The sequence below is a fragment of the Nuphar pumila genome, chromosome 7 (assembly GCF_984573655.1).
Source record: "Nuphar pumila chromosome 7, dmNupPumi1.hap1.1, whole genome shotgun sequence".
NCBI classification, from domain to species: Eukaryota; Viridiplantae; Streptophyta; class Magnoliopsida; order Nymphaeales; family Nymphaeaceae; genus Nuphar; species Nuphar pumila.
In genome coordinates this window covers 104208825-104220051 of record NC_143255.1, presented here as the reverse complement: position 1 = coordinate 104220051, position 11227 = coordinate 104208825, and the positions used below count along the sequence as shown (strand labels likewise).

At 38.9% G+C, this 11227-nt stretch overlaps 1 protein-coding gene across 1 annotated transcript; it reads right to left on the bottom strand.

The window, feature by feature from the left end:
- Positions 1-4352: 4352 nt before the first annotated feature.
- LOC149832733 (uncharacterized) lies at positions 4353-10199 on the bottom strand. Its single transcript, XM_090012566.1, has 2 exons — positions 9816-10199; positions 4353-4595 (listed from the first exon to the last, which is right to left on the bottom strand). The coding sequence occupies exon 1, from the start codon at positions 10175-10177 to the stop codon at positions 9830-9832; it is 348 nt and encodes a 115-aa protein (XP_089868692.1). The 5' UTR covers positions 10178-10199; the 3' UTR covers positions 4353-4595; positions 9816-9829.
- Positions 10200-11227: the final 1028 nt, after the last annotated feature.

Sequence of the window (11227 nt, the reverse complement as noted above, 5' to 3'; positions counted from 1 at the left end):
TGAAGGGTCTTAATCAGAACTCGGGTGGGGCCCAGATCTGGTATAAAATTTCACAAACTATACCCGGATCCATGTATTAATCAGACTTTCGGTTTTGGACCTGGGTCTTAATCGGGTCTTCTTATTTATCATCATACCCGGACCTTATAGGGTTTGATACGGGTCGGGTCCAGGTAAACCCGACCTGTTGACACAAAAAACGAAGATACAAGTTTCTGACAAGCAATTGATACAGTTTTTATAAAATATGAGGAGTTTATGAAAAATTGAAATGAAGTACATATTTTCTAAAAAATGCATACGAATTAAAATAGCTGCAGATGCATACTTGGTCAACCATATCATAATTTCCTTATTAGTCATAACATTTAAAAATCTCAATAAAATATTGTTTTTCTGGTAGTGACATTGTTATTCGTAAATAGAGGTGTTGACAGAAATGAGTTTGATGCTCGTGTAACAGTATAGAAACAAGTCTCTATGAAAGATGGTATAAGTTTCTCAAATAATTGTAACAAGTTTCTTAAAAATTTGATACTTCCTTTTATGGTTTCTAAAATGAGTTTCATACCTTGATACATGATATGCTAGGGTTTATGCAGTATCGAAGAAAATGGGAAAAACTCTAAGCATTCATACTGTCGTACCATCAATCCACACAGCTTTACACCTCTCATTGCCCCTGATGAGAAGCCACATGAATTGGATATAAGGTTGTTACTACAAGCCATTGGTGTCAGCAGTATTGAACGAACCGGTCCGTTTCGACCCTAAATCGATACGAGAAAGGGCCGAGACAACCTGTTTAAAAAAATCCGGCAATTCAGACCCGATTCGATTCAGCGTGATCCGGGGCTGAATCTGCCAATTCTTTTGTTAATATTTTTTGTATTTTTAATTTCATCATTTTCTTAATTTAAAAAAAAATAAAGATGGCTGATATAGCTCCATTCGGTTTGAGACTTAATCGGCAGGTTCTGTGAATCGACTCCCATTTCGATTCAGACAAAATTGCTATAAACCCTCCCTTTATTTAGCTTTATGCTTTTAATCACACACACGCCTTGTAAACAAAAGTGTGGGGTTGCAGAAGGTAAGAACCTTCTTTCAATTATTGATGTCTTCTCCCTCATGATTCAGCACACACTATTGATGAACATTCTTCTTTAAACTTTAAAAACACATTAATCAGTGCTCGAGAGATCCACTATTGGGGAGCAAACTTGGCATTCAATTGAAAAGAGAGAGATCAAAGAAGGAACTTTACTCAGCAAGTATGCTTAAAGAAAAGCAAACCTGCCTTGTCTAAGCATATTATAATTAAAAGGTGCCTGAATTATGTGAGAAACCATCGGCTACTTGGGTAGGCCTTCTAGAAAGCAGATTCATACCCAAAATTATGAATCGATGATCAGAATGCCCACACAGTAATCACAATTATTGAGTAGATTATGATAAAAACAGTTCAATTCACTTAGGTTGTACATGCACATCCACGACCACGAGTGCGTCCAGACATGCAAAAGGATCGAGCTTGGTCGGACCTCGGATTGGAATCCAACACTTTATTTCTGGATATTGATCGTTAGAGTAAGATCCGAAAGGCTATTTGGACAAGATTCAAATGTACACATTTGAAACATTTTTGGATTTAGATTGGTGTCTTATACTGGATCTATGTTTGGATTTGGATCTAATCCGATCTGTTTGCACATTTCGCATGTTCAAACCTTGATTTCGATATTCTTTTACCAGATCCGACATCATATATATTTTGCATCCAGAATGTTACACTATTGATCCTACTTGGACTCAGATCACCACACAAAATCAGATTCAGATTCAGATCAGGCAGGATCAGTCCCCTCTCTGATCGGTTTGCAGCCCTAAGTGAAAGCAAGCACTAAAGTTCCAATCCAAGCCTCAGTTTAGGGAGTCGCTCAGAAAGTCAGGCTGATCAAGTCTGTCTGTAGCATAGTCACACACCTCATCACCGGTATTTTCTAGGAAAGGAAAATCTCATGAAAATTAATGCTTTTCTCAGGAAAATAAGGTATATTTATATTTTAAAAGTATAAAATTATCAAAAAATATAAGAAAAACATTAAAAATATCAAATATAGATGTCACATTAATATCATGATATAATCAAAATACCTTCAAAATAGGAGATATTTTGAAAATATCACATTTTTTCAGGATAAAATTGGCTTTTGAAAATCTTGGATTTTCAAAAAATGGCCTCCCTTCCCTTGTAGCTTAGTCAACTGCAATCAAAGGAGTTGAACTTCAAAAAGCGATTCGTAAGTCAACCATGGTCTGGTTTGACTCGGCACAAGATTGACTTGACTCAAGCAACTTCTGAAGTGAATGCTTGGATCAAGCCACAAAACACATCTGAAGATTGAAAGGCACATGTCCGGTTAAGAGATGTTCTGGGTCTAGAAATATGGAGTAAGATTTGATCCAAGCCCAGAGAGCTTAACAGCAATGAGCTTGGTTAACTAGACTCCGAAGCCCCAAAAAATCAAGTCTTTCTGGACTAGCGCATTGACTTGGATGACCCAGTTAAGCCTTGTGTAGGCTTGGAGTTCAACTCAATGCCTTGGGCATCCAACTTGACCCACAACCCGCATCATGTACAGGCCCAGCTAGAAAGTGGTTACAAATAAACCCAGTGAATCAAAACCAAGCTAGATCGGGTTATAGAACATGATTTGATTCAATTAATCGCACAAATCATACAAGAACATCAAGTTCCAAGCCACCTCCCGCAGCTTGTAACCATTTCAATTCTTTCCTCGTGATTCAGTACAAAAATAAAAAAAACTTTCTTCATCATACACATGCTGGGGTTCAATTCTCTATAGGATATGGATCCTGGATCCCTCAGGTAGGATAGTGTAACTCGGAATCAAACCATCATGAACAGAACTTGATGACTTAATCTTGATCAGATTTGGCTCAAAAAGACTAGACTTGACCATCCATTGAACACGCTCAGATCACAGGCACTTCCATGGTCTTGGTTGTGTGTAATAGATTCGTGCAAGACGTGGCTATGTAATGATTATTCGAAAATCTGAGAGGTATTAAAAACTTTCAACATTACTAACAACCCATACAAATGCCTGATTTTATAAGAATCGACTCTAGGGTCATCCGATTCCGATACACAGGTATGTTTTCATAAGGTTTAAAAATTGGACGGTCTATGATTTTCCTAAATATTCAAGGCAAAACATCATATTTTTTTTATCAAAAACATGATCAAAGTGTCGTTTCATAGTGAATCGACCATGCTGAACACATCTGTACGATCAAATTTAAGTAAAACATGGAAAAAATACTTCAAAAAGCCCGGTTAGCTAGGCAGATAACAACTACCCCCTTTCTCTCTCTCTTTATATATATAAATATATATGGAAATGAAAACCTGCAAAATACAAAACCTGAAACATGATAGTGGATTTTCAATGTTTTTTTTTTTAAATTTCAACCCCATAGATGTGTTCAACACACTTGGATCATGCATTTTAGATGAAAAAAATGGTATTTGAAGCAAAAAAAAATTATAAAGATTGCGGGCTATTGGTTTTTGAAACCTTATAACAATCCATCCATGCATCAGAAACAAATGTTCCAGGAAGTGATTCCTATAAAAACAAGCGCAGATCACATAATTTCAAAAAAACATCAGAAATTCATAAAAATCCAATAGCATGTTTCATTTAGTAGGTTTTGTAGTTTATAAGTTTTCATTTCCTATGTATATATAGGGTAAATATAAGCTACTAATGAAGGTACCAAATTAATGAGCTAGAAATTATAGGTGCAAGGTGCAAGTTTCCCATGCATACAGCATGGTGTTTGCTAAGGATCAAGCCTTAAGCCTTGGATTATGCTTTTTTTAATGTAAAAATGATATCGTTCGAGTTATGAAATTTTGGCACATTGTGAGCCATAGATTTTTGGACCCTTCAAAAATCTAATTACTTGTCATAATCACATGATTCAAAACAATTTCCCTACTAAATAAACCATGTAGATCACACCAGTAACATTTGATCAATCAAAGATTGAAAATTTTTGAAAAAAAAAGTGATTTCTACTCATTAATTTTGTATATAGTTCCACATACTATCTATTCATCCTTTACCAAACCAGTTTTCTTTTTGCACAATGAACAGAAATAGTAATCAAGAAGCTTGTCCAAGACCAAGTAATTGCTTATGCATAATTTCCTCTTCTAAGTCGGACACATTGTAGCTATTTCCCATTTACCAAACCAGCATTCTTGTTGCACAACGTAAGAGGCATAAAATGAAGGTTGCATAACTCGCTGGAGAAAATTGAAGAAAAAACACATTCTAAACATGGAACATTTAGATTATTTTACATATAATCAAGTTGGAAACCTACATGGACTTTAAATTTGTTCAAAGAACTTTCCCTTGGTATTTCTTGCCCCTTCACCATCTAAAAGTTAAAACATCAATTAACAGAGATTGTGTTGGAGAAGAGATCGATTAAAGAGTTCAGTACATGAGACTGTTTGGAGTTGACAAACTTGAAGTAAATGCCAGATCCTCATCCTAAATAAAACGAAAAATCAAAATTAGTCACTCCTGAAAACTAAGTCAAAATGTTCTATATAAATACAAACGACCAGAATGTTTAACAGAGGATGTGACACTAATACGTCAACAATAATCTGAAATTTAATGAACCTAACAGATGCAAACATAAACAATATACTTACATGTTGAGATGCACAAACTTTGGGTTGCAATATTTATGGAATAGGAAAGCAACTATGTAATCTACATGAAGATCATTTAAATCCTTGAAAAAAGTAGCACAATAACTTGAATAGACCAACCTCATCAGATGGGACCAACTCATGTAATTTCACCACATACGACATAATCCCCCTTCTGCTTAATGCTTAAGCATAAAATAGAGATTCTAATCGATATCTTTCATATGAACATATATAAAGACAATTAACAATTATAGGTTTCTAGAAAAATACCAATCACTAAGAAAGAGGATTTTTTCCTAATACCTGTTTCAGGGACTTGCAGCCGTTGAGCAGTGTTTATGATACTGTTTTCATGTATACTCACGTGAAATCTCCAGCCTTAACTGTTACCACAGTCGAGCATCTTGTTTTATATCTACATATGATCTTGTAGATTGTCATTGAATGTTAACTGAGTTTCCTTTACAACATTTTGAATGGCATACTCCCACATGGCCATATCAAGAAATGTGAGATATAATTAGTTCATTTTCAACAACCATTGAACTTATAAATGTTTTGCAACATAAAGCTAATGCTTTTTGTAATAACTAACTTATGTATTTTAGTATTTAGATCATGAGTTTTGGAGAAAGCTACCTGAATCTGTTCGAATTTTGAAACTAGCAACTAAAAATACAGGTTATCCTTTAGCTTATGAACTTTTATAAGAAATATTTCTTTTAAAAGTGATATACTCTAATGCCTTCTCCACAACATGAGGCCTCTTGGGCCTGAAAATGAAAAGAACATCGTAATCAACCACAGTAAAAGCTTTAGCCACACAAAAACTAAAACTTAAAAAAAAACAATGCTTCATAATGTGTACCATACTAATAGTACATAAATGTTTTTTTTTCATATCAAGGAATATCAAAGGAGTCCACCTGTATATACTGTATTCGTGCATTTTTTAGAGAATAAATTATGTGAAACCTTCTACATGCCATCAAAGTCAGGATAAGGTTTATTTAGAAGGAAATTTTCCTAAACAATGATCAACAATAATTGCTTAGAATACCCAAGTAGATCAATCATTCTCTACTTTATAAATTGATCATAGCCCTGCAGTTCACTAAAGCTTCGCACATACACACAAGTCAGGCACATGTGCGCGCTTGCGTGCACATCAAGGTTGCCAGACTGGGAAGCGGAAGCAAGAAACAATACGGGAAGCGGAAGCAAGAAGCAAGACATTTTAAAATTTATAGGAAGCAATAAGTGAGGTATCATTTTGAAAGTGAAACATGAATAAAAAGGAAGCAATATGGGAACTTAATAGGAATTGAACAAGAAGCAAAAAAAAAAACTAAAATAAAAATAACTATTCTTATATTTCATGATTTTTTAGTGAAAGAACTATTTTTTTATGGAAAATTAACAATGATGGTTACCACTTTAGAGAAAACACATAGGAAGTGAGTGGAAGCACATGGAAAACATGAAAAGAAATGTGAGCAAAGCATATAAGAAGCATGCAGGAAGCATGAACAATGCACGTGAGAAGCATAACAGAAGCGTGGGAGAATCAAGATTCCCATAAAGTTTCAGAAGTGAGGAGTATCTATTTTCGAAGTGAGTTTTTGAGATGCGTGCTTCCCACCTACCTAAGCTTCTGATAACTCTGGTGCACATCCACACCAAGAGAGAGAGAGAGAGAGAGAGAGAGAGAGAGAGAGAGAGAGAGAGAGAGAGCTCCATTGAATATATTCTTTATTTCAGGCACTTGATTTGTTTAGGTGCAGCCACAATTTTCTTCTTCTTCTCTCTTTTTCCGATGAGAGGTGACAATTATCCATTTAGAGAACCAAAAGTTACCTTGTTAGATCAAAGATGAGATTTTGACTATGGCCACCAAGTTCACTGGTTGCAGATTAAAGTCATGAAGTTCCAAGGACCCTGGTTCAGTGCAACAGGTCCATTGAGCTAAAAAGGATTTGGTTACGCTAAAAAACGTAGTTGTGTATCCTGGCATAATCAAGAGAGCGGAAGAAAAATAGGCAATCCAATAAGGATAAATAACAAACAAAAGAGTGCACAAGCACTTAGTCCACTAAGGGACAATACAGTCAAGTGAAGCACAAACAAAATAACACAACAATGACCACTATGGGCAAGCACAAAACATATAAAAAAAGTCTCACTTAGAAAATGCTTAAGAAAGCATTAATAAAATACAAGCTATGTCACAGGGATTCGGCTAGCAGGGTGCCGCACCCGCGTCGACGCGACTCGACACGGATGCGGCACCGGGTGCGGTCAACCCGACCCTGGGTGCGTTGACCGCACCCAGGGTCATTTTTTTTGGATGTTTTTTTTTTAAAAATTTTTTTGCCCTATGAAATGGGCTGTGGAATTTAAAAAAAAAAAATTGGGTTGCTCAGCCCCCTGTCGACCAACTCCTCACAAAGGAGAAGAAAAGGAGGGGAGGATTTTTCACCTTGAAAGGCCGCAACAACGAGGCCGTCGGGGTTGCTCGCTGACGGCGGCGATCATCGGGAACCACGACAACCATAGCAGAGAGGGGACAGCGATGGTGTTGTCACCGGCAGCTGTAAACGTCAGGTGGCCGGAAGAAACGAGACCGCCGATGTAACAGGGAGAGAGGCTCAGTGGAAGGGACACCGACTTTCCCGGTGTCGGGGTTCTGGCGCAGCCGATCGCCAGTCAGGAGGTCGCCGCTGATGTCGCAGGTGGCCGCCGGGAGGTCTGCCGAACTCAGAGAGGGGGAGGCGAAGAGGCTCGAAGGTCGGCAACGACGAGGGACACAGGCGGCGAAGGTAGGGGATCACCGGAGCTTGGAGGTTGCCGTCGGCTTCGATCGTCGACGTCCTGCGACACAGGAGACGGAGAGGGGGTGTGCTTGCGTCGTCGGGGGGTCTGCCGGACTGAGAGAGGAGGCGAACAGGTGGCCGCCGGCGAGTCGTCGACACTCGGTGGCCGTAGGGAGGAGCGAGAGGAGAACGGGCGAGGAGAGAGAAGGGGCGAGGGTTTTTGCCCCTCGCCCGAGACACTTGCGTCTTTTAAAAGACGCAAGTTCTCGAGGCTTCGAGAACCTGGGTCCGGGTTAGGCTCGGGTCCGGTTCGGACCCGGATCCGGGCCCAACACAACGGACCAAACCCCGACACGTGTCTGACACGGTTTTTTTTTTTACGGGCATTACACATGGACCTTAACAGCTACCATACATCCATACATATACACTATACATGATATATATATATATATATTACATTTTTTCCCTGCCGCACCCCCGCACCCGGGTTTTTTGGAAGTGCCGAATCCCCGCACCCGCACCCACACCCGCACACGCACCCATGTGACATAGAATACAAGGGAGAAGCGTCTTTAAATAGGCACTTGAGGATACAAAGGGGCTGGTCCAATCCAACGACTAGTTGGACCAGCCCAACAGCTATATTTAAAAAGAAAATTACAAAAAATAAAATGAAAAAGCAAAATAGAAAAAGACAAGTCAGTCCCTAAAGGACTGACACCTATTACAATGAAAAAGACTGAAAAACCCCTGATAGGTATTTCAGTTTACATAAAACAGAACACACACACACACACACACACACACACACACACACTTTAACACCTGGCACTGCCAAAAGTAGGAAACTCAGTAACTATGGGCTTGAGTAACTCAAACAGAACAATGCATACATGACCTACAACTGGGTACAATATACACTTTATGATGGGTTTGGCTTTAGTTCAATCAAAGCTCATTATGCTCCTAACTGAACCTGACATTGATCCCACAAATCCAACCTGAACTGACCTAACGTAGACCAACCTACATCCAATTCCGATTTGAGAAATGGATTTGACAGGACCCACCAGAATCCTGACCAGTAGTGATTTGATTTCATCATATATGGATACCCTTCCCTAGATTCACCACTAGTTTGGTTTTCCAAAACTCAGAGGAACGGTAATCTAATGTTATTTGCGAGATTGTGCGAGTTTATTATTATGTATTTATATTTTATAGGTAAAAGTTATTTTTTAGCATTTTAAATGTTTTTATTATTTTTAAACTTTGGGCTCAAAAGACATCGAGGTTTACACCTCATTACGTCTCAAAGCTTCCGCCTTGAGAATGACATACTAGCAGAGTAACACAATCTGTAGATGTGTGTAACCTATCCAAGCATTACATCATATACACATGCACCATAACCAGACAATGCTTTATTCATTGAAAAGCATCCATTCAACCTTTTACTGTCCCATGTTTTTTTAACGTTCTTTATGTTGATTTTGCTTCTGGAGACATATAAACCAGATTACAATCTTTGTCCAAGATCTAACCCTTTAGATTACGTGCTTAGTATAAAGCCCGAATACAAGACCCACTTGCAGTAATCTTCTCAAGGCTGCAGAAGGCAGAAGGACTCAAACTGGAATCGGAATACCATCATAACCACTCAAGAAAGAACCCGCCAAATTATCAATACTCTTAGGTCTCATACTTAGATTTTCGCAACTCGGCATACATGATCCAAGTGCCTCATTCAGTAAATGGCTTCTGATTAAGTCACATGAACATAGTCCTTATCGTCCACCTGAGTTTGCATTACTTAAATCAGCGAAAGAAACAAGCCTAATGGTCTTAATTAGCTAATTCAACCACGTAGCACATAAGATAAAAACCCTAAATCAATTAAATCAAACCAGCTTAAACAAGAAAAGAAAACCACTAACTTAAAATATCCAAAGAAACACAACCCCCATTTCCCGCCAGCAAAAACCCCAATCAGCAAGTTAAAACCATCGAACACAAAAAATGCCCTAATCATGCTCATAACCAAAACCCTAAATCGGCAAAAGAATGAACAAAACCCTGATCGAAGAATCCAAACCACAAAGAAACAGAACGATCCAAACCATAGAAACCCCATACATGCAAAATCAATCTGAGAAACAAACGGAATGGAGAAAAAGGAACCAAGTAAGTAAACTTAGAATCGTTCAAGAAAGGAGGGGTTGGGATTTAAGTACTTGGGGGCGCCTCGCTATTTGCAGTAGCGATCGGCCTTCTTCTTGACGCGATCGTCGAGGGCTTCCTCGACGGATCGATGCTTCTTCGATGGGTTGCCATAGCAGAACTTCTTGGCCTCGACGGGGAAGAGCTCGGCGTACTTCAAACGCTTCGCCGCGTCGATGGTGTAGACCTCTCCGCCGGCCTCGCGCTTTTCAGCGCCCTCCTCCTCCTCCCCTCCTACAACTCCTTCTTCTCCATCCTCTTCCTCCATCTCCTTCTTCTTCTTCCTCTTTTTCTTCTTCTTCCTCTCTTCCAAGGGGTCGACTCCCCCTTTGAACGTCAGTTTCCCTCCTTTCACGCGCTCGTAAGGGTCCGCCATCCACACACACAGAGAGAGAGAGAGAGAGACATACATCGAGATAACAATAGGGATGTAAACGGGTTGGATTTATTCGGAATCGATCCGTACCAAACCCTATAGGGTCCGGGTATGGTGATAAATAATAAGATCCGATTAAGACCCGGGTTCGGACTCAAAGGCCCGGTTAATACATGGATCTGGGTATAGTTTATAAACTTTTATACCAAACCCGGTCCCGACCCTAGTTCTGATTTCGACCCATATGTCAAAATGATCAAAATAGTATTTTACCGGGTCTAGTTCATGTAGCTCTTATCGGGTTCGGGTATGGTTACTCTCATTATGGGGTTCGATTAGACTCAGGTCCGGACCCGATACTATATCAAAAAATCAGATCCAGGTCTGGTTCCACCTGGGTCCGAACCAAACCTGACCCGTTGACATCCCTAGATAATAGTTGAGTTTAAAAAATCAGGAGGAAAATCTCGTGATAAAATTTAAAAAGTTTTTTTTGAAAGTCTTGGAAAAATATCGCGTTATAAAAATTTGAAGAGCATATATAATTTTAAATACAATGGAAATATATGAAATCAAAAGTTTTGTTTTTATTGCATGGTGTCAAAATAAAAATGTATTATTTGTAAAACAAGCAAACATGTTTAAATGACATGAAATTTTGGTGGATGTATGAGCCTTTCCAACCATCACAATATTTTCAAAATATCGCCCATATTTACAACGTAGGGACTATTTGATTAATTGTTTCGCTTATTACTCCTTGCCAACAATCTAACCGCAGTATAACACAAGAGATCATTTATACAGCAAGTTATCAGAATGATCTCCTAACTGCATGATTCCGGAAAGCTGAAACTGCAGGAACCCCAAACTCTAAACCCGCATTTCTTGTTTCAAAAAATCCAATGACCCATCTCAAAGTTTTGCAATTATTCTGATAAAATATTAAACTCGAAATATCTGAAATAGCGCTTCTGCCTAGGGATGGCAGTGGGGCGGAGCGGGGCGGGGTGGGGCGAGGGACAAGGTCTCCACCCCCGCCCCGCCTCA

Excerpts from the sequence above, each read along its gene's own strand:
- LOC149832733 (XM_090012566.1), bottom strand. The coding sequence starts at position 10,177 with ATGGCGGACCCTTACGAGCGCGTGAAAGGAGGGAAACTGACGTTCAAA.